The sequence below is a fragment of the Primulina tabacum genome, chromosome 14 (genome assembly GCF_025594145.1).
Source record: "Primulina tabacum isolate GXHZ01 chromosome 14, ASM2559414v2, whole genome shotgun sequence".
NCBI lineage: Eukaryota > Viridiplantae > Streptophyta > Magnoliopsida > Lamiales > Gesneriaceae > Primulina > Primulina tabacum.
In genome coordinates this window covers 31648760-31673746 of record NC_134563.1, presented here as the reverse complement: position 1 = coordinate 31673746, position 24987 = coordinate 31648760, and the positions used below count along the sequence as shown (strand labels likewise).

Here is a 24987-nt window from a genome sequence, read left to right as displayed (position 1 = left end):
ATTAACGAGAACATGAAAAAAAAAAAGATATCAAAGAAAATTCACAATTCAATAATAGATTATTCCTAAACTTTAATTAATTTAATTTACATAATAAAAAGAAAAATAAAAAATCTAAATCATTGGATCAAAAACATGTTATAATATGAGTAGTCATAAAAAAACAAAATATTAATTTACATAATGAAAAGATAAATAAAAAATCTAAACATTGGATAAAAAATAACATAGCTGATGCCAATGATTTTATAACTGTTTGGTAGAACTTTCAAGTTGCAAGTGTTTTAATTTGAAATTTAAAGAATGTCATAATACAACAAAGTGTAATTAAATAAACTTTAGAATGAAATAATGACTGTTAATTAATACATGATCAAATTTTAAAGGTACAATGATATTATATTTTACATACACAATCTCTAAAGTTCCAATCTTACTGCAAGCTATCCTCGCATAAACCAATCCTTTGCAGGGATGAAATCAAGGAAAGGACCATTTAACGTTAAAAATAGTAAATAGCTACAACTTTCTTATTTACTTTTAAATACAGCTGAGAGCCTTCCTCCCCCACTTCTATTTCTACATAGTATTATACTTAGTATGTACATTGTATCAAAAAAGAAAAAGTACATGGAGACATTCATCGTTCCCATCGACTATTATTTTAGGTCAATAACTTTTTATTGCGGCGAAAAAAAATAGTACAAACATGGACACAAGACAATTGACGAATTACTTCACAGCTAACAATATGCATTTCAATCTAACTTCTCTGAATCTGATGACAAGGCTTGAGGCTTTTAGTGCTTCTGCAGTACCTCATAGCGATTCATTATTATAAATGTTTGGAAATAGATCAGTATTTGATCAACAGGAATATATGTGTATAATTCAAGAGATTGTCTGAATTCTGACCTGAATCTTACAAGAAGTAAGATAATTGATCCTTCTTCCTCGAACCACCTTCCCCAAATAATTGGTTCCATTGCTTCAATTCAGCCATGCCTGACCCTTCAGCTGAAAAGCTAGCTGCAATCTGCAACATTGCATGAAAAATTTTCAATCTGATGTCAAATGCTACATACATATCCACATATGGCAACCCAATTAATTGAATTAAGAAATAGCTGTTGCGAACGCTTCACTTTTTTTGGGAAAAAAAAACTAGTTAGAGTTCATGATGTGATCTTACATTTTCATGCAGACATAAGACAACGTCAGAATCCTTGGCAGTACATTTTTCATGAAGAATATATTGTAGCAAACGCTCAGAGGCTCCTCACAAAGTTAATTTAGCATAATTAAAAACAATAAAATCAATCAACATACATACATAATGAGTCAGTTCTGTTGGCTAAACTGTAACACCAATAGTTTAGGGGGAAATTTTTTTTTATCTGAAATTTGACATTGTGAAAAATGGCCAGTAAAGAATGAAGAAACAGGCATACGATGACGTGAGCAAATGCAACACACTTGAAAATTGAAATAAGCACAGTATAATTTGGTATTTTTCTTTTTATTGATTTATGATAATAATATTATTTTCTGTTTGATTTATGTATGGTCATTCTTGGAAATAACCTTTATGATTTTCAACGAAAGGGCTTCATGATACTACGGTGACAATTTTCATGTTAATAATGAATGTTTTACTTGTTTTTTTGCCTCCTTAAAATCTTCCATGTTCAATGGCCTGATAATAAATTTCCTTTCCATATCATGTTCTTTGGCTGAATTTTCCCTACAATCTTGCCCTTCCTCAGTTCTAAGCTTCTTATCCTGCTACATTGAAGGAGTGAAACAAAAAGGTCAGAACACACAAAGTTACACTTCAAATACATAAATTACCATGATTTTCATAGTTACCTGATCTTTTAGCCTATCTTGCTGTATAAATTCTCGAACTGGTCGATAAGCAGCAGTAACACAAAGGTTCTATTTCATAATTTTTGTTAAAATTTAGAAATATAACTAATAAACATATGAATCACAAAATAGGCACAAAGAACCTTTAAATCACTTCCACAATATCCCTCTGCCATTTTTGCGAGCTCTGCAAAGTCTAATCCTTCATCAACTTTCTCTTTGGCAACTAGAGTCCTTAAAATCTTCTCTCTGTTCTCGACAGATGGTAAACCAACCATAATTCTGATTAATCATCAAGAGTTTTCATCAGTTGTCACTCTAGGCACGTGGAAGAAACATGATTCAAGTAAGTTGATGGTTATATGTGGTGAGTGATCTCCGAAATGGAATGTGACTATCAATTGAATAGAAATGTTTCAAGCATAGGCTTAGGTTATTCTGCATAAATTAATTTGGACTAAACCAATGGCAGCTGAAACCTGAACCCAGCAATAATTTGCTCGAACCAAAAAAACCATGACTCACCAAAATTAGAATCCGTACCTTCTCTCAAAGCGTCTAATGATTGCTTCATCAAGGTCAAAAGGTCTATTGGTTGCTGCTAGCACTAAAATTCTTTCTCCAGGTTTTGTCAGTAATCCATCCCACTGAGTCATGAACTCATTCTTTATTTTCCGCATGGCCTCATGCTCCCCGCCTTTGCTTCGCTGCCCAAGCATGCTGTCTACTTCATCTACAAATATGATGGTTGGAGAGACCTTGGCTGCAAGAGTGAAAAGTGCTCTAACGTTCTTTTCATCTTCACCGAACCATTTAGAAGCAATAGTAGACATTGAAGCATTAATGAAACTCGCTCCAGCTTCATTAGCGATAGCTTTGGCCAGCATCGTCTTCCCAGTACCAGGAGGTCCAAAAAGCAATATGCCTCGGCAAGGCTTCAAAAGGCCGCCCTCAAAAAGATCTGGTCTACGAAGAGGCAGCATTACTAGTTCCTGAAGAGATTCCTTAATCTCATCTAAGGCACCTATGTCTGCAAATGTCACTCCAATTTCACTTGATGGTATGACTTCTTGCCGAATGCGCTTTTCAAATTCATTATCTGGAGGGCTTTCCTGATGAGTTAAAAAAGAGCGAGTGCCACATCATTTATAATGCAAAAATGAAAGAAAGGGGGAAGGTGTTAGGGTCTCACACTAATAAGTGTAAGCTCACTTATTGTCAACTAATAACTTAGGTAAAAGTGTAGCTCATTATTTGTTGCAGCTGCGTCATCATCATCAAAGTACTATGAGATGATATTAATTAAGATTAGTTTTGAGTGACTGTCCGTGAGAGAAAAATAAAAGGATTTCTTGAACACCATTTTCAATCTCAAAGAAATCCACATAATACCATAATATATGAGTTGAAAAGCTGGATGATTTGACTTACTAGAGTTTTTGAAACTAAATCATCACCCTTGCTTTCAGGTTTGCAGGTTTCATCTTTTGTTTCAGCGCTTGATCTCAGAGCTTCTCCATCCTGTATGTTCATTATCGTTCACCGACAAAGATGAAATTAAATTTTCTGTCAACATACTTGCAAGTAGATAGAAAACTAAGAATAACCTTAGCCTTTTCTGTTTGGGCTTCAAGCTTCACTGAGTCCTTTCCACAATTTTTACCTTCCTGGAAAATGCTTAATCCACGCGACAAACTAATCCAAAGGCCAGGGCAGTACGTCAGCAGCTTTTAGTCAGATGCCCTTTTGAATAAGAAAAAAGGAGCTAGCTTTACCTGGTAGCTGATATGATGAGTTTGCCACCTCTGTACTCATGTTGCTTTGTATTCATCAGATGGTATGAGATAGCTGATACTACAATTTCTTCTATATATTTGCTTAGAACTTTTGTGTCCGCCACACAGATTGAACTCAGGTCATCACACTCAATGTCATTTGCGGCAAGCACTTTGACTATGTGATTTCTGTTATCTTGATACTGAATCATCCTCATATCCTCCTCCAGCTGAGACTTCCAGCTGACATGATTATTTTCATCTTCTGGAGGTCTTATTTCAATATTGTAGGGGAATAAAGAAGAAACTTTCTCATCTAATGATCCACATTCATTTTCGGGGTCAATGATTCTTGAGCCAAGGATCAGGATAGATCCAGACAGTTTCGTCAGCATTTTCTGGAACAAGTTATATACTCTCTGCGATTTGTAGAGGAGTTTCTCAATGTCCCTCAGATAAAGGACAATGGGACTGATCTTTGATACATTGACTAGAACCTGTATCGTTTATATTAAGTTTAGAACATCAAATACGTATTTAAAAATTCTTCTGAAGAAAATGCTATACCTTGTAAAGTGTCTGTATAAAAAGCTTCTCATCAAAGCACCAGCTGCTTGTGCGCCTAAGAGGAGCTGAAAGATAAAGAATTTTGAGAAAGAAAAGAGAGAGAAAGCTTGAACTATCTTAGGAGGTTGAGTATAGTATGGCTTGAATGCAGTGAACTCATACTTTTGGACTGATACATATTAAATTATCATTTTGCCCATGCAAGATATTGTTGCAAACACGATAATAATAGATGAACAGAGTGAAAATAATGTATAATCATACTGAAAATAAACCTATAGATAATCTTTGTATGTACACCCTAGCACAAGCTAGTCTCCACATTTAAGCAAATGAACAGAGTGAAAAACAACTCCCGTCCCTCACATGTTATTTATTGCCCTCTTTCAAAGGCTTTAAAACTCATGGGCTTGTTTTATCCTAGGCCCATTATACATAGGGCCGTAACAGGTAAACTCTTGCAATACATCTTTCAACTTTCGGCACTCAAATTTTCTTCTATCAAAGATTTCAACTCGGAAAACAAGAATCACTTGGGTTTAATCAGTTAAGCCATTCGCTGCCTAAAGACAAATGAATCTCATTCACAATCCAACTGAAAAGGCCAAACACGTTACATATTTTTCTTTGCTTCATGACATGACCGGAACTCCGTTCTCTTTGGGAGAAAACATTGTAATAACCTAATATATTAACTTGTATTCAAACTTGACAAATTCGAACTTCCATAATTTTTTTCCCCTAAAGATGCCGTCTGTTCATATGATATCCAATCTTTGCAGAGAAAAAGTCTGGATACCAAAATTACCATTGACCGGCAAAATGTTTTATGATGTTGGCTTATGATAATTAAATATTTGTCCAACCTGTACATCTATAAAATATTTTCATCATGAAGTGTGCTTCAATGTTATTCCGTGAATTAAATGATTTCAAGACCTGGAGTTGCAGTTGCACCGGTTGAAGCAAGTCTGTTCATGCTTGCAGAGGCAGATGAATTTCTCCGCAGCGGTGAAGAATTAGAGCCTTCCAGTCCACTGCACATACCGTACAATCAGATCACATGAAAACATAATGATAAGCGTTTAAAAGTGCTTAGAAAATAACACACTATGTTTGAAGATCGATTCCACTGCTTTGTCTGCGTATTGTGCCTGCAACATAATAGAAGGATAAAACGAAAATGAAAAAGAAAAAGAAGTAAATAAATGCCTTAGAAAAGAAAACTTCAAAATACGAAAGAATAATAAAACAATTGACAGCCAAGAAATGGATGTAGGTCAGATATTAAATTTTCTAGTATATGGAAAGCAAGGAGCACTGAATGGATCTACGAAGTAGGAGATGGAAACTTTGTGTGTAAAATGAGATCACTAGAAAAGAGGGCATGGATAAGAGATATACTTTACCGTAGGACTGGAAGGTTGAATATTAAATCATGCTGCTCTGCTTTCCTATTATTATGTCGACAGTTTTTGCTTGAATACATCACAACAAGTAACAGAGGACAATTTGAGATTGATTGTTGTTGAACTTGGTATGTGACATCACAACAAGTAACAGAGGACAATTTGAGATTGATTATTGTTGAACTTGGTATGTGACACAAGAAATTTACGTGATTCGACAATTTGCATACGTCCACAGGAAATAGAGCAACAATCTTTATACTATGGTGAAAATATTACAAGATAACTGTAAGGCCCGAGAAGTTTATCCGGTTAATCTGAAAAGATTTGGCGATAATTATTATAATTTATGGGTGATAATTGATACGATTATAGACGGAACGGATCGGACTGGGAAAGACGAAAGAAAATCAAAAGAGGTGCAAAGAGAAGTCCCCGCGCGCATGCGCGACATGTATCGGCGCCCATGCGCGAGGAAGACAGAACCATGCGCGCACATGCGCGACTTGAATGCGCGCACATGCGCGGAACGTCCAGAATGATCGGCGCATATGCGCGACGTAAATGACGCACATGCGCGGGTTGGGCAGAATGATCGGCGCATATACGCGAGCCAACAGAAGATGCTAGTCGAACTACCGGCGCATATGCGCGAACAAGGTCGCGCATATGCGCGCAACGTGCAGAACATGCACGACGCCACTTGCCATCACCGTTCAACGTGTATATATATATATATATATATATATATATATATATATATAAACATACAAACGTTAATCCTCAGAAGAAAAGAAAGAAAGGAACGGAAGAAGCAACTTCTGATTTTGATCGAGATTTACGAAAAATCCGTCCGTCTGTTTTTAAATCCGACTTCGGTACTGAGTTCCTATCGACGCAGGCTACAACTGAACTTAAGTTTTGTTACGTTTAGACATGATTTGAAATTATGATATTGTCAGAATTGAATACGAATCAGATATGATGTTTCTGCTACAGTAGATATTGTATAATTGAAGTCAGATTAAAGAATAGACTGGTTATACAATTATTATGAATTTCAGAGTTGATTTAGTTGAGATTCTATATCAGAGTTGTGTTATTATTCAGATTATGAATTGTACTGAAACTGATTATGAATTCTGATATTATATCTGTGATGTTGAGATTGACGGGGTTATCAAGACGGTAGTATTATGCCGTCGAAACATCAGTTGATTGATATTGATCAGATGCAGTATTGATTGAGATTGTATTATTATGTCATTGACATTAATCAGATTGTGTTTGATTTGAGTATTGATCAGAACAGGTTTTGAACTGAGTTATATACTAATATTGTATTTATGCGATTGTCATTACCAGACTGGGTATGGACAGATTGGAATACAAGACTTCGTCTTCATCAGACCGAGAAGAGAAATGTATAAATTGATGTTAATTGGGAGATCGACTTGAGTTAGATTTAACTCGAGTTTCCCTAAACCACATACTTGTATGGTATTGTTTTATACCTTTGTATTTTAATGATTATGTTTATTCTATTGAATTAAAAGTAGAAAGCAGAGAACTATTGAGTGAGAGTCACTGACAGAGGGGTTAGATTTTGACAGTATAGTCACTGACCCATTGCACATTGTCAGATTAGGCTTAGTCTTGGTAGATACGCCAAGACACTGGACGTTTGGTGTATCGATATGCTTAAGATACAGATATTGTTCTTATTGTAGATTATTCGATACAGCTAGACCAAAGTCCAGAAATAAGAACGTACCGCCACCGCGACTGGTAGTAGTAGGTGGGAGACTTGTTACGTTCTTATTCACCGGGATCCCTAGATTAGAATGAGAGATGAGTCGAGTCTTAGATATCGAGACTAGAACTTGATTACAGAGTTGTATTGATTTATGTTTCGTAGATTACGATTCATGTTTTATTTACAGATTGGTATTGATACATGTTGTTCTATTATGCTACATGTGATAAGATATAATTCATGCTTTTATGTTAATTCAGTTAACTGCATGTATACATTATTTATACGGGATTTATTCTCACCGGAGTATCCGGCTGTTGTCTTGTTTGTATGTGTGCATGACAACAGGTGGGTCAAGATCGGGGTCAAGAAGATGATGAGAGAAGACGAGTTTAGAGTGGTGATTCCGGACTTATTGTAGATTTGGTTTAATACTTGAAAATTTGTAATTGAACCTTAGACTAGTTTGAATAATTGTTGTACATTATTATACTTTTATACTGAGATGTATATTTGTTAAATTACATTACGTTCCGCACTTATAGTTTTAAAAAAGAAAAATTTTTAGACCCTGTTTATCTTAATTGATAATTAAATCCCAAAGATGATTAAGAAGATGATTAGCGTCCGGGTCCCCACAACAGGTGGTATCAGAGCGATAGATCCTTTAGACTGAGATAGAAGAGAATGAGCGGGGTAGATTGAGTTTTTTTTCCTTGCCTGTGATTGCTAGCATGAGAATTATTTTAATAGTTGATTGACATTGTGTATGCTAGCATGAGATTATGTTTTACTGCTTTAACATACATGTTATCTAATTATCTGATTTGAATTGGTAATATGTATTATTGAGTATGAATCAGATTTGATTCTCGATCAGCAGTAAGATGATCAGAGAAAGATTGGAACAGATTTGTAGTATTTGAGTACTAATGTTTTGATAAGCAGATATACCTCCACGGAGAATTCCAGAAAGGGGTAGTACTTCGACTGAACAGATAGATGTATCAGAAACTCAGATGAAAATACAGTTGGAAGAGTTTCAGTTATTTCAGCCGCCGATTCTGAGTGGTATCGAGACGTCTGAAGATTGTGAGAACTAGTTTGATGACATAGAAATACTGTTTGATTTACTTGATTATTCAGATGAGCAGAGAATTAAACTGATATTCCACCAGTTACGAGAGACTGTCAGGAGTTGGTGGATTACAAGTAAAAGAATGCTAGAACAGAGAGGTACAGTGATTTCGTGGGAAATATTCAGAACTGAATTTTATCGAAGATTTTTCTCAGTTTCGTACCGGGAGGACAAGAAAGCAGAGTTTGAGAATTTAAGACAGGGTCAACTGAATATTGAAGGATATGTTGCTAAATTCTCTACTCTACTGCGTTTTGTTCCTCATGTAATTGGGAATGATGAAGCTGTAGCGGATCAGCTCATCAGAGGATTGAACTCGGAGATAGTTGCATTGACGAATATGCAGCGACCTTACCATTTTGTTGATGCCTTGAGTAGAGCGAAGAGACCGGAGGCGAGTCTGATTAGACAACTAAAAAGGGTGTGTGTGATGCAAACCCAGATACAGCAATCCCCTCTCCGATTTGATCGCGGCAGCACGAGTGGAAAACAAGATTTGCTGAAAGCTCGAAAGAAGCCATTCAAGAAGTTAGGGAGTGGTTCCTCTAGTTCCAGTTGTTCGAGCTCGAGTTATACTGGAGTTTACTGCAGAATGTGCGGAGGGAGACATCCCACCGAGCAATGCCAGGGAGTGACTGGTAGTTGCCATATCTGTCGACAGTCTGGACATTTTGCAAGAGTCTGTCCGCAGAGAGTTTCCCGCATATTTCAGGGAGCTGGATCATCTGGGTGTAGTGACCGAGGAACAGACCCAAGAGGCACTTGATGATATAGTGGCAGGTACTGTTACTTTATGATTATATTGCATATGTATTGATATATACTAATGCATTTCCTATGATTATCTTTGACTGAGTTGCATTGATATATACGGTATCTGTTGGGTCTGTATTGCTGTAGTATTAATCTTTGTACCTTTTGGGAAAGAAAGATTGATATCAGAGATTTCTGTGACATATTTTATACTACAGTAAGATGAGAATGAGATCGAGTTACAGTCAGAGATAGGGCAAGAAAAATGAAACTGATTCAGAAGAAAATGAAGATTATTCTGTTATTGAAAACACAGTAAGATTTTCGAAATATCAAGGAGACTAACTGAAAGACCAGAATCTAATATAAGATATAGGTTTCAGAATGGATTCATTGAGATGAGTTTCTTATTTAAACTCTGTATGCATTTCTTCTGATATATCTAAATTGATTACTTGCGAGTTCGAGGACGAACTCAGATCTAAGAGGGGGAGAAATGTAAGGCCTGAGAAATTTATCCGGTTAATCTGAAAAGATTTGGCGATAATTATTATAATTTATGGGTGATAATTGATACGATTATAGACGGAACGGATCGGACTGGGAAAGACGAAAGAAAATCAAAAGAGGTGCAAAGAGAAGTCCCCGCGCACATGCGCGACATGTATCGGCGCACATGAGCGAGGAAGACAGAACCATGCGCGCACATGCGCGACTTGAATGCGCGCACATGCGCGGAACGTCCAGAATGATCGGCGCATATGCGCGACGTAAATGGCGCACATGTGCGGGTTGGGCAGAATGATCGGCGTATATGCGCGACATAGATGGCGCATATGCGCAACGTGCAGAACATGCACGACGCCACTTGCCATCACCGTGCAACGTGTATATATATATATATATATAAACATACAAACGTTAATCCTCAGAAGAAAAGAAAGAAAGGAACGGAAGAAGCAACTTCTGATTTTGATCGAGATTTACGAAAAATCCGTCCGTCTGTTTTTAAATCCGACTTCGGTACTGAGTTCCTATCGACGCAGGCTACAACTGGACTTAAGTTTTGTTACGTTTAGACATGATTTGAAATTATGATATTGTCAGAATTGAATACGAATCAGATATGATGTTTCTGCTACAGTAGACATTGTATAATTGAAGTCAGATTAAAGAATAGACTGGTTATACAATTATTATGAATTTCAGAGTTGATTTAGTTGAGATTCTATATCAGAGTTGTGTTATTATTCAGATTATGAATTGTACTGATACTGATTATGAATTCTGATATTATATCTGTGATGTTGAGATTGACGGGGTTATCAAGACGGTAGTATTATGCCGTCGAAACATCAGTTGATTGATATTGATCAGATGCAGTATTGATTGAGATTTTATTGTTATGTCATTGACATTAATCAGATTGTGTTTGATTTGAGTATTGATCAGAACAGGTTTTGAACTGAGTTACATACTGATATTGTATTTATGCGATTGTCATTGCCAGACTGGGTATGGACAGATTGGAATACAAGACTTCGTCTTCATCAGACCGAGAAGAGAAAGGTATAAATTGATGTTGGGAGATCGACTTGAGTTAGATTTAACTCGAGTTTCCCTAAACCACATACTTGTATGGTATTGTTTTATACCTTTTGTATTTTAATGATTATATTTATTCTATTGAATTAAAAGTAGAAAGCAGAGAGCTATTGAGTGAGAGTGACTGACAGAGGGGTTAGATTTTGACAGTATAGTCACTGACCCATTGCACATTGTCAGATTAGGCTTAGTCTTGGTAGATACGCCAAGGCACTGGACGTTTGGTGTATCGATATGCTTAAGATACAGATATTATTCTTATTGTAGATTATTCGATACAGCTAGACCAAAGTCCAGAAATAAGAACATACCGCCATCGCGACTGGTAGTAGTAGGTGGGAGACTTGTTACGTTCTTATTCACCGGGATCCCTAGATTAGAATGAGAGATGAGTCGAGTCTTAGATATCGAGACTAGAACTTGATTACAGAGTTGTATTGATTTATGTTTCGTAGATTATGATTCATGTTTTATTTACAGATTGGTATTGATACATGTTGTTCTATTATGCTACATGTGATAAGATATAATTCATGCTTTTATGTTAATTCAGTTAACTGCATATATACATTATTTATACTGGGATTTATTCTCACCGGAGTATCCGGCTGTTGTCTTGTTTGTATGTGTGCATGACAACATGTGGGTCAAGATCGGGGTCAAGAAGATGATGAGAGAAGACGAGTTTAGAGTGGTGATTCCGGACTTATTGTAGATTTGGTTTAATACTTGAAAATTTGTAATTGAACCTTAGACTAGTTTGAATAATTGTTGTACATTATTGTACTTTTATACTGAGATGTATATTAGTTAAATCCCATTACGTTCCGCACTTATATTTTAAAAAAGAAAAATTTTTAGACCCTTTTTATCTTAATTGATAATTAAATCCCAAAGATGATTAAGAAGATGATTAGCGTCGGGTCCCCACAACAACTCTCAAATCACTCAAGATTTTCCAATCCCAAGTCGATACAAAGAAACTCTCGGTCAATTTTCGTCAAGAAGCTCTCTCAATTGCTTTTTATGTTTTTCACTTTGGAATGCTCTTCATGGCAATGGATGCAGCCTATTTACAGGCAATTTCGAGATGAAACATATGGTTCAAAATCATCCACATCATTCAACTAACAACCACCATATTTATTTTGCAAACCATCAACCATCATATTTATCAAGTTTTGCCAAACATCAACCAATGTATTAATAAATGTCAATTAGTCAATAAAACTTCACATTGGCATAGATTAATAATATCCATAGTGTTTGATCTGTTGTTCTCATTCATGTTTCTCATCTCATGCATACTACAATCAAATCCAAAGTGCACTTGAACTTGGTGGCTAGAAGTGGCTTAGTCATCATGTCTGCTGGATTATCTGTTGTGGGTATTTTCTCCATTGTGATTGTTCCTTAAGAAACCAAATCTCTTATGAATTGTATTATGATATCGATATGTTTTGTCCTTCATGATACATAGGCTTTTTCGTCAAATGAAATGTACCCTGACTATCACAGTAGAGTATTGTCTTAACTAATAGTATAAAAAGCTCACCTAATAGTCCTTGAAGCGAAATAGTTTTTTCACATGTTCTGTTGCTACGATTTACTCTGCCTCGGTGGTTGACAAAGCAACAATAGTCTGCAAGGTTGATTTCCAACTGATAGTACATCCGCAGATTGTGAACACATACCCAGTTAACGATAATATTCTATCAAGATCTCCATTAAAATCTGAGTCGAGAAGTCAACAATGCTTCCATCATTGTTTTTAGAATTTCCATAAGTCAATCCAACATCAACAGTTCCTCTCAAGTACCGCATAATCTATTTGAGTGCCTGCCAATGTACTTTTCCAGGATTCACCATGTACCTGTTTAAAACACTAACAACTTGATAAATATCTGTTTAGCACATACCATGACATAAATGAGGCTCCCAACTGCATTTGCATAAAGTCCACGAAACATTTGCTACACCTCTTCCTTAGCGTTGGGTGATAATGTTGCTCAGATTTTAAAATGAGCAGCTAATAGAGTTGCCACGGGCTTCACATCTTGCATGCCAAAACATTCAAGTACATTTGTAATGTACTTTTTTTGTGAAAGAAGTAGTGTTCCTGTTTTTCTATCTCGATATATCTCCATTCCCAAAATTTTCTTAGCAGCTCCCAAGTCCTTCATCTCAAACTCTGTACTTAATTGTGCCTCTAGCCTTTTAATTTCTGATATGTTTTTGCAAGCAATCAACATATAAGAGTAGATAGATGAATAGGCCATCCTTGAGTTTCTTCATGTATACACAGTTATCATACTTGCTCCTGAATCTTTGTACTTTCAGCATTTTAGCTTCATTGAAAATCACATCTCAATTAATGATGCATTTTCTTGTATCAGGATTCCATAACTTGTACCCTTTCACACCTTCAGGATATCCAAGAAAAATGCATTTCTTTGCCCTTAGTTCAAGCATGCCTTCATTTACATAAGCATAAGCCATACAACCAAATATCTTCATATTATCATTCTTGGCAGGAAAATCTGACCACATCTCCTCAGGAGTCTTCAAATATATTGCTAAATATGGACATTTGTTCACCAGGTAGCAAGCTGTATTGACAGCTTCAGCCCATAACTCTTTTATTAAACCAGCATTTGAGAGCATGCCTCGTGTTCTTTCTATCAGAGTTATGTTCATTCGTTCTGCAATACCATTTTGTTGTGTAGTGTGTCTCACGATCCCATGATATCAAAATTCTCCTCCACATAATTCCAAACCATTGCCAGTTCTCAGAAGTTTGATTTATTTTCCAGTATGCTTTTCTGCTAGTGGTTTCCATTGTTTAAATTTCATAAAGACTCCATCTTTATGCTTCAGGATGTATATCCAAACCTTCATTAAGTAGTCATCAATGAAGGTTAACATGTATCTGCCAGACTTTTTTCGCTGATATGCCCAAGGCGCATGTGTCATAATTTGGTGATATCAAAATCAACCATTGATGAAACAACAGCAGATCCGGTAATTGTGCTTCCCTCAAGGGCACCTCTTGAAAGCCTCTACGACTCTACCATCTCCTTTTGAAAATATACACATTATAGCCAGGCATACCCAAGGATATCAGGTTCTTCTTCAACTCTGGAACATGCCTGACATCTGTCAGAGTCTTCAGGATTTTGTCGAAAATTTTGATCTTTATTGTACCTTTATCAGCAACTTTACAGGCTTTGTTTTCACCTAAAAGAACCTTGCCCCCATCCAAGGATTGATAAGTTGCAAACCAATCCTTACGGGGACATATGTGATATCAGCGGCCTGAATCAAGGATTCATTCATCGCCTGAGTCATGTTCATAAATTGTAAAAACATCTGCATTGTCATTTGCTACTGCTGCATTTCCAGAATCATAGGCCTTCTCATTTCCAATACTTTTGCGTTTTGGACAATCATTTCTAAGATGCCCTTCTTTTTTACAATTGGTAGCACTTGAATGTTCTAAGTCTGAATTTAGATTTAGACCTAGACTTGCTCATTCCATGATCTTGATTTCTTTTTTCCGTTCTCCTTCTTGCATACAAACTTTCTGCCAAACTATCATTTTTATTTTCTGATACTTTTTTCTTCAGCTCCTTTGAATTTAAAACAGCTTTAACCTCTTCCATAGTAAGAATTTCACGTCCGTACATCATAGTATTGATGAAGTTTCCGTAGGAGTTCGGCAAGGAGCATAGCAGAAGAATGGTTTGGTCTTCATCTTCGATTTTATCATCTATACTTTTTAGATCAAGTATAATTTTGTTAAATCATTGAGATGTTCTTTGATGAGCTTTCCTCTATACATTTGAAGAATGTAAACTTTTCTTCAAATACAGTTGATTGGTGAGCGACTTCGTCGTATACAAGCTTTCAATTTTCGACCATAATTTGTTGTTGTATCTTCTTTGGCTACTTCTCGTAAAACCTCATTAGCCAAGCACAACAATATTGCACTGTGTGCTTTATCCATAATCTCATCGTTCTCAACAACAGACGGAGATTCCTACAATTTTTCTTTACCTTCCATGGCTTTCGTTAAAACTTGATGAAGTAGTAGAGCTTTTCTTTTTACCCGCCATTAGGTAAAATCATTTGCTCCGTTTTTTCCACTTCGAACTTTGTACTTGCAATAGTTCTAGTAACACCTTAGACAAGTTCAAGACCAACCCTACTTTGGGCAATATTCTCAAGAATATCTTTTTTGATGTGGGAGATCAGCCATAAAGCACGCTTTGAAATTCAAGAGAAAATTACAACAAATAGCTCTGATATCAATTTGTTGAACTTGGTGTGATGCATCTTGTAGAAAATTATATTTGCCAGTAAATAATGAAAGAAATGAGACAAAAGAATTTATGTGGTTCAGTAATTTGCCTACGTCCACAAGAAATAGATAAAAAATCTTTATATTATGGAGAAAATATTTCAAAATAACTCTTCAATCACTTAAGATTTTCCTATCCCAACTTTAAACAAAGAAACTCTCAATTTTTCCAAGACAATTGCTTCTAATTTTCTCACTTAAAACAACATATTTATAAGCAATTTTGAGATGAAACATATGGCTCAAAATCCTCCACATACTTCAACTAACAACCACAATATTTATTTTGTCAACAATCAACCATCATATTTATTAAGTTTTCCCAACCATCAACAAATATATTAATATATGCCAATTAGTCAAACAATTATTAACATTAATCATACTTAGAATCCAACACATACATTTGACATAAACTCTTGTGTGGTTTATCATTTACATACATCACTTTAATGCCCATGTATTATAATAATATATTTTAAGTAAGACACATGGCACACGGCACACGACAAGAAAGATACATGATGCGATTAGGAAGAACATTTTAAGAAAGACACATGATACAGTAAAGAGAAAGTCAGAATTAACTTAACATCTTAGAATGTTGGCTCATACGAAGTCAACTTTATCCCAGGATGAATAATTGTTGCAAATCTGATTTTATTTTATTTACTTAGTTGGATAGGAACTTATCAATCGGTTTATCTATCTCTATATTTGTATTTTTTTGTGTTTTAAATTCTATTCTAACTACATGGTATCAGTTTGCCAGGGATATACATAACCAATACGGCATGGCAACAACGAAAATATCCCAAAATTCGGAGTCCACCCATGTGGCGATCGATTTCCCGTCAATACCCATTACTTGTCATCGATTGAATGACAAGAATTATCCGCATTGGTCACAATCTGTTATGCTATTTATCTGTGGCCGTGGGAAGATGGCTTTTTGTCCGGCGATCTGATGATCCGAAATTTCGTATATGAAATTCGTAGAATTTCAGCCAAGGGATGCACTCAGTCATACGACATTTACTACCAATAACCTTTGCCTTGTTGCTAATATAAACATTGTTCGAATTATCCTATCAATTGTTGTTAACTCAGCCTAGCCACTGTATCAACTCTGTGTCAAAAATGCATTTCTTAACGATGATCTTGAGGAAGAAGTCTACACGAAAATCCCACATGGCTTTGAATCTCAGCTGACAGTAAACAAGGTGTGCAGATTGCGAAAGTCCCTTTGTGGGATTAAACAATCTCCTAGAGCTTGGTTTTATCAATTTATGAATGCGTTGAAGAAAGATGGCTACACTCAATGTCAGACCAACCACACCTTATTTGTGAATCATTCCGAGGAAAGTAAAATGCAATTCTTATTGTTTATGTGGATGACATTGTACAAACAACGAGTCATGAAGAAGAAATAGATCATGTAAAACTCCTCCTTAGTAGAGAATTTGAGATGAAAGACCTTGGGTACCTAAAATATTTTATGGGAATGGAAGTAGCAAGATCCTCCAGTGGTATATCTATTTGTCAACGTAAATATGTTATTGACTTTCTAAAAGAAACAGAAATATAGGGTGTAAACCTGTAGACACTCCAATGGATCCTAACATCAAAATTGGTGGAAAAAAGTACCGCCCCTTAGTTGACAAAGGAAGATATCAAAGACTAGTGGGAAAACTAATATATATGGCACATACATGGCCAGATATTGAATTTGCGGATAGTGTTATCAATCAATTCATGAACAACCCGACTGAGAACATATGGATGTTGCATATCGTGTGTTGAGGTATCTCAAAGAGTCTCCTGGTAAGGGATTCTCCTCAAGAAAACTATAGACCGGAGGATTAAGGTCTACAGTGATGTTGATTGGGCTGGATCCCCTACAGACATACTTTTCACATCAGGGTATTGCACATTTGTATGGGAAAATCTGGTGACATGGCGAAGTAAGAAGCAACATGTAGTTTCTCGCAGCTGTGCAAAAGTTGAATTTTTAGCATTGGCCAATGGAATCTGTGAAGGGATGTGGCTAAAAAGACTGTTAACCGAATTAAAAGTGGAAGAAAACCCCTCAATTGAATTGTTGTGTGATAATATAGCAGCTTTCAGCATATCAAAAAATCCAATACATCATGATCGAACAAAACATGTTGAGGTAGACTGTCACTTCATTAGTGAGAAGATTGATAATAAGATTATCACTATCAACTACATTCCTACTCAACTACAAGTGGCAGACATACTGACCAAAGATCAGTTTCATCCAACATTTGATGAATTGTGTTCCAACTTGGAATTATCAACCTATACGACCCAGCTTGAGAGGGAGTGTTGCAAACCTAACCGTATCCTATTTACTAGGTTGATAGGAACTTATCTATCTCTTTATTTGTATTTTTGTATTTTAGATTCTATTCTAACTACAATAATTTATCCATATCATACCTTTATTTTCAGCAGTTGATCGAAGGAATGAAAAAGGTCCGAGAAACTCCGACATTCGACCCAGCCTTGTTTCAGATATGGACCTCTTGAAAGACTGCAATAAATATGTTGGGAACAATGCAGATTTCAAAAATTTTGTGCTCATTTGAGTCAAATATATATTATATGCTTGAATATCAACTTGTGTACCAGCCAGTAAATAAAAAAGTTTATGCTACTTAGATATAGGCAAGTGATAAAAAAAGATATCAAGAGAACTTACAGTTACTTTATTAGGAGCCCCATATTTGCTTTGAATCTGTTTGATCAACCACAGAAGCTTTAGCGAAAGAAAATTGAATATGATTTCCTGCTAAAAAGAAATTTGGGTGCTCTCAACTTACCTTAAGAGAAAAATCTGTTACATCTAGTAACAGTAGTTTGGCTTCAAAATAATGAGCTAAGGCCTTGGCAAGCATTTGCTGGTATGTCTCTGGAAAACAATATTCGTTTTAGTACAGAAAGCCTTTAAGGAAAGAAAAAATGAAAACAATGAAAATCTAGATGACAACCTACCAGCGGGACCAGAAAGCAAAATTGTTCTGCTTGCCGGAGAAAGATTCCGTGTGTGCTTAGTCAAATCACCTTTCTTTAAATGAACATAAGCGGCACTGGATAACAAGACCCTTGTCTGCTCACTGTCCATCAATAAAAAAGTTTTATCAGTTTCGCCTTGCTTTCAGACTCCATGACCGAAGGAGTAGTGCAAAAGCGTGTAGTGTGTCTAAAATCAACACAGAACACAACATAATTCAATTTCGATTTCAAACTATCACATTAATGAACAGAAAATTTGAGATATAAGAAGCATATTGTGTTTTCATTTGAAACCACCTCAGCTAAAAATTGTCAATGTTCGACTTAAACGTACATTTGTCTAAACATGCCATATTGGATTAAGTTTAAAGGCTCTTTGTTTCAAGAGCAAAAGGAAAACCATGGTCTATAATGTTCAAAAGCTGGTGTCATCCTTTATTTCACTTGATGTTTTTCATTTTTTCCAGCCATATATTAAGATTCAGAATAGAGATGGTCATGATAGCACCTACATTGACTACAAATACGTCGGTATGAGATAAAAAAAACATAGTTTTGATTTCTAAATGAGTTCAACAATGTAGAAGTTTCCGGATAAGTCAAGGACCAGTACAGCAATACGTTCACATTTAAATTTGGAACTGTCCACACTATTGATTTGGTCAAGTCTATATCAATCAACAAAGGAAGTCCAGGGAGTCTACATGATTACGAGAGGAGGGAAATCAATACGGATATACTTCAGACTCTGACTCATTAGAGCATGCAAACCTTTACCCTTTGATCAGTTTGACTGTTGCAAAGACAAGATGCTCGCCCAAGATAGACTATCAACGAAATAATTCCAGAATTATATTGTGGAAAAAAGGAACCATATTTTGAGACTAGCCCCTAAGATTTTGTAACTGATAATGTCAACTTTTACTCAATCGGATCATATGCTGAACCAAGTTATACATTAATAATTTAATATTCATTTGCTGCGGTCCCAGTCAAGTGTTAACTAAAATCAACAGTATCAAAACCACTTCAAATAGGCTTGCACATTTCATTGCAGGCTTAATTAGCCATGGATTATTGCATGTGGTAAAGAATGAATCAACAAAATAATCTTAATAGGCTTGCACATTTCATTGCAGGCTTAATTAGCCATGGATTATTGCATGTGGTAAAGAATGAATCAACAAAATAATCTTAAGGCATATATGACCATGCGGGCACAAAAACTAGGTAAAAACGGTGTGCATGAGTCGATTATCTGATTAATATCCATCTCATAGTGCTCTACCGCTACTAAACACAAAAATCACAGTTCCAAAATCCGAAGCTAGCAATGGTTGAATAAATTTGTTTTTCAAGTAAGCATGATAAAAAAAATTGTCGAAACTTTTAACACCAGATGCACTATAAGAAAAATTATAATTTCGCCTAAAAGAAAATAAAGAATATTCTAACAAAAACAATGTACTGTTTCAACAAATTGATTGATTACATTCAACGGCAGACAGCAACAAACATAAATGAAAACAAATCCTCCTATCGAAAAAGGTCGGACTAATTAACTTTACCTAAGATAGTAGGGAAATTGATCAAAAGTGACGCTGCTATCCCTTCCGTTAACGATTACACCCAGAATTTCCTGTTCCATCATTAGTGGAGTGATACCGGTATCACCACGTCTCAATCTGCTGACATTCTGCGATCCCGACGCTAATCCAAGCCCCAACCCAACTCCTATCCCGACTCCCAAAGCCGACATCAACATATGCTTCGATTCCATTTCTTCTCTCGATCCAGAAAAATTATATCTCTATATATATACTATGATTTGTCAGAAAACTAGAATAACTATATGAAATTTACTAATCTGTGATTACGTATTTATTTTGAAGTAGCGGTTTAAATTCTGTTTTTTTCTACGGAAATAAAATGGAACAATGGTGAATATCAATGTATGAGTTGTGTTCTACACGGCGGTGAAATGGTGGCGGGACTAAAATGCGAGCGGCGCCGGTGGTGGCGGAGAGTGGTTAGTTTTTTTGCATAAAGGTTGTTGGTTCCCGCTTCATGAGGCATAGGCTTCTCAATGTTTATTTAGTGCGAGGAAAGACATGGGGGCCCACAGTTTTATTAACGGATCAGATTTTGTTAATAACGCAAATGACGTGGCTGCATCAACGGCAGGATGAGAGATTGTCGGACTTTTTGTAAAATCGAGGGAAATTTTAAATTTTGGTAATACAAATTATATATTATTAAGATACCGGATGGATGTTTGTATAATATTTTTAATAAGTTATTTGATTTATATTTAATTGAGAATTAAAATATAATTATAAAAAATAATGAAGATTACACTTCAATTTTGATAGAATTTTTTCGATGAATTTGTCCATTTTGAAGGTAAAAAAAATAGATATACATATTTTAGTATCATTGACGGTTTCTATCATATCCTCAAGTTTAATAAAATAGAATAGATAGAATAGATTACTTAGATTTTAAAATTTATGAGTTTTTTTAATTACAATTTTGGTTTTTTTCAACTTCGTTGATGTGTCACTAATTTGATATCGACGTGATGTTTACGTATTTAATGTGCACAAATTTTTTTGTCAATATTATCCTCCATATATTTTAATTAATTATCAAAACCTATGTTTTTCACATTAATTATTACAATAATAAAATTTTAAGACTAAATCATAATTTTTTTATCTTATATAATAAATAATATTGTACTGTGAATGAAGGAATATACAATTTCATTGCCGTCTTTACTTTTGTTGACTTATATTGTGTCTATTAGTTGATACTATATTATAACACATGAAAATATAATAATAACCTTTTAGGCTGCGTTTGGTTGCCTTGATTATGTGTGTTTATTTTTTTTAACCCACCTAATATCATGTTTGGTACGTTTTTTATTTAACCAAGTCAATCCCTCATATGAATGATTAGGTTATATTAGGTGGATTAAAATAATCACTCCTCATCCCCCTAGGATTATTTATCTCACTCTTAATCCATATTATTTTTCCAATTTTACCATTCTTCTAAATCCAAAATCACTGACAATTCCCTCCACCGACCGCCTGATGGCAACCCCCGCCGCCGGCCGACCACCGCTGCACGCCGGCCGACCGCCGCCGCCGCCGACCACACCGTCGCCGACCGCAGCAAAAGTAGAAGGACAATTTTGTCAATTAATCAAAAGATTATTAATTATCTCATTATTAACCATCATACCAAACATAATATTATTTTATCATTATATATTATATTTCTATTTCAATCATTATTTTTATCATTTCTCTCTTAATCATTTTATTATTTTATCCTCCAACCAAACGCAGCCTTATAGTATTATGTTATATTCATAAAATAATCACACTCCGACATACCTTTTTTTATCTAATTACTTGTCTATATTACCCTCCCTAAACACAATTTAATTATCAAAACCTATCATACATTGTTTTTGGTTATAAGTATTATAATAATTATATTTTATGATTAAATTTTAAAATAAACAAAATTTTATGCAATCTAGGCATGCTTATCGGTTCCATCGAATCGGTTTCGGACCGATTCTGGTTCTGCTGAGTTCGGAACCGGCCTGAACCGATTCCGAATCGGTTTCGGCTCTAATTTGAAATCCTTGGAACCAATCCAAACCCAAGAACGACTCGATCTTTAACAAACTTGTTCTGTTCTTGTCGGACCGGTTCTGAACCCTAACTTATTATATTTTAATATATAATTAAAATTAATAATATTAATGGACAATTTTTTTAGTATTTTGATTGCAAATAATTGTTTACATAAAAAAACTATAACAAAATAACTTAAACATTTATTTTTACAAATGAATATCTAAAATTCATCATTATTTATTAAAATACATTTTGAATACTCTGAATCTTCGTTGGAGCTTGAGCTTTGAAATTCGTCGATCGCTCCAGCGAACCTATTTTTTTTCCTGCTGCAAACCAATCTTATAGGAATGTTAGCATGCTGAGTGTTTCTGGCTTTAAATTAATTCTTTGTTAACTGATATTCTTCCACATACTGAAAATGCCGATTCATAAGCAACACTTGAACTTCGAATTACTATCACATCTCTTGCAATTGCTGCTAACAATGGATACAGTTGAAAATTTATTTTCCACCAATCTAGAACATCAAATTGGCTTAGAAAAATTTGGATCTCATTGTAATTTTTCGTTGTCAATAATTTTTCTTTGAACTTTTGTCATTTCAAACTTTGAAAAAGTTTAGAGCTCCACTTTTGCCTTTTTATGTCGTTGTATCCTCCGACTGTTGAGTTGGTTCACACTGTTCACTAGCATACAAGTCAAACAATTCTTGAAGAGAACACATTATTGACTTCTTTTGATCGTCAACATTCTGATACAAAAATTTAGAGTAATATTCAAAAAACATGTCTAACCCGTCTTGACTTTGACTAGGATCAAGTAATGTTACTATACCATTCACAATTGGAATTTTCTCCCAATATTTTAAAAATATGTTTTCAATATTTGAAACAAAGTCATGCATAACAACATCACTACGAAATTCAATAAATCTATCAAGCATATTGAAAATTAAAGGTAGAAACATGGTTGAAGTAGGATAGTTAATACCGAAAATTTTTCGATCGGTTCTTTAAAAATTTCTAACAAAGAAATACATTTACTCAAAATATTCCAATCATCATCAGTCAACATTAAAGACTCTACCGAAATATTATTGTAAAATGGAGTAACTAAATCTTGAAAACGTAACAAAGTGTGAATCAAGAATTCCATCTAGTTTCAACAGGGATGGAAATTTTTTTTAATTTAATCTCATTTGTTTCGACTAGTATTTTCCAATCACATTCATGTCTTCTCTCAAGTAATAATTTTCCGCATACTTTGAATTTTTCTATTACAATATCCATTTGTTCATCACATGCACATTTAACACATAAGTTGATAATATGACATGCGCATTTAACATGAAGCAAATAATCATCTAAAATTGGTTTTAATGAATCTTTAAGATATTTAATCGCAAGAGTATTGGTGCTAGTATTATCTAATGTGATCGAAATTTTTTTTGTATCCCATAAATCTTAACAACATTTAACACATATCTAGCTATAATGTAAAGCCTGAAGTAAATATCACAATTTGTTGATTTAATAATGTGAGATTACTAAATAATTAATGATTTTTAAAGAATGAAATATGAATAACTTGGTCATATGAAGTCCAAATGACTTGAAATTTGGATATAACATAGAAAATTCAAAGATATAAAATTTCATGTTTTGAGTTTTGGCAAATTTGATCGTTTGACTAGTCAAAAGTGATATATCAGTGTTAAAAATGTTAAATATTATATATTATATTATAATATAATATAATGTTTAAAAAAAAGATAAATTTGAAATCATACGTGAAGGAAATAATCTACATAAAGCTTACAGAAGAGAAGAAATAAAATAGGTTTTGATTTTTATTTTCGATCTTGTGACTTATCGGTTTATCCAATCGACAAATCGACTTCAATTTTGAGATTTTTGATACGGGTCTTCGAGTTGATGTATAAATTTTATAGTTTTGGTGAAGTTTGAAATTCACCGATTTCTGGAATAAATCCGATAAATTGTTAAATCATACAGAAATCAAAGATTGTTGAATAGTATATGATGTTAACGAAGTAGAGAAGAATATAGCGATGTTATTTTGAATTATTCTCAATTTATTATAATCAAGGATTTTAATCGTTGAATTGAGATTGGAGAGTTGCTTGTCAATTGTTATTAATTATGACTATATATTCGGAGTCTAAGAAGAATATGCTACATGTTGATATAAAGTGTTCGTAGTTTAACAGATGTTGTAAAATAGCCTATTATTTGAAGTTAATTAATTAGTGCGTATTTGATGTTAGTATTTTGAATTAAATACACCGTAGTAAAATCGATTAACGATAAGAATTTATAATTGAGTTTTATATTTTGTGGAATTAATTGTTGTTGGGCTATTTGATGTTATACATTGAGGTTATGATTGTGTTGATACGGTGACAATGATCTGATAATTGTTGTTAAATTATTTAGAGACATCACAAGCCTCGGGATCAAAAAAATAGTCAGATTTTATATATACTCGATTATCAGGATTGTGTTGACGTACGAGCATATGTTATTGTTTAATATTGATAAATACTATTGTGTTGAACGATGGTAAATCACCAGGATTGAGTGATTTGATATTATATCTGTTGTTGTTTATTATTGTTGATGTTGTTGGCTGTCGTTCTTGGGAGACGTCTCGTTGATGTTGTTCGATCGACGATATTGCTATCGCCGGAGTAGGGGTGAGACGTATTGTTGATGTTGCTCGATCGACGATATTGTTGTCGCCGAAGTAAGGTGTGATGTATCGTTGATGTTGCTGGTTCAACGATATTGTTGTCGTCGGAGTAGGGGTGCGACGTATCGTTGATGTTGTTCGATCGACGATATTGATGTCGCCTAGAGTAGGGGTGCGATGTATCGTTGATGTTGTTGTTGCAGTAGTATGGGAGTGATGTCATTGATATCGTTGGTGGTTTGATTGTCAAGAAACAGGAGATGGAGTATTTCTGTTATAATTTCAGTTATATTTTATTTTGTTATTAATAAAATTGTTATGTATTACGATGATGATTGTTGT

At 34.7% G+C, this 24987-nt stretch overlaps 1 protein-coding gene across 4 annotated transcripts; it reads right to left on the bottom strand.

The window, feature by feature from the left end:
* Positions 1 to 514: 514 nt before the first annotated feature.
* On the bottom strand, positions 515 to 20317 carry LOC142524354 (uncharacterized). Of its 4 annotated transcripts, none has more exons than XM_075628305.1 (17): positions 19840 to 20317; positions 18251 to 18372; positions 18079 to 18167; positions 17958 to 17993; positions 17696 to 17789; positions 5323 to 5365; positions 5151 to 5248; positions 4212 to 4276; positions 3645 to 4141; positions 3477 to 3564; positions 3301 to 3390; positions 2413 to 2981; positions 2013 to 2151; positions 1870 to 1938; positions 1657 to 1785; positions 916 to 1036; positions 515 to 818 (listed from the first exon to the last, which is right to left on the bottom strand). In XM_075628305.1, exons 1-16 carry the CDS (start codon positions 20049 to 20051, stop codon positions 923 to 925), a joined length of 2454 nt encoding a protein of 817 aa, XP_075484420.1. In that variant the 5' UTR covers positions 20052 to 20317; the 3' UTR covers positions 515 to 818; positions 916 to 922. The 4 variants fall into 4 exon arrangements, with proteins under 4 accessions (XP_075484420.1, XP_075484421.1, XP_075484419.1 ...); XM_075628306.1 differs by having other exon boundaries at positions 516 to 809; positions 1657 to 1782; XM_075628304.1 differs by having other exon boundaries at positions 517 to 809; positions 19840 to 20316.
* Between the last annotated feature and the right edge of the window lie 4670 nt (positions 20318 to 24987).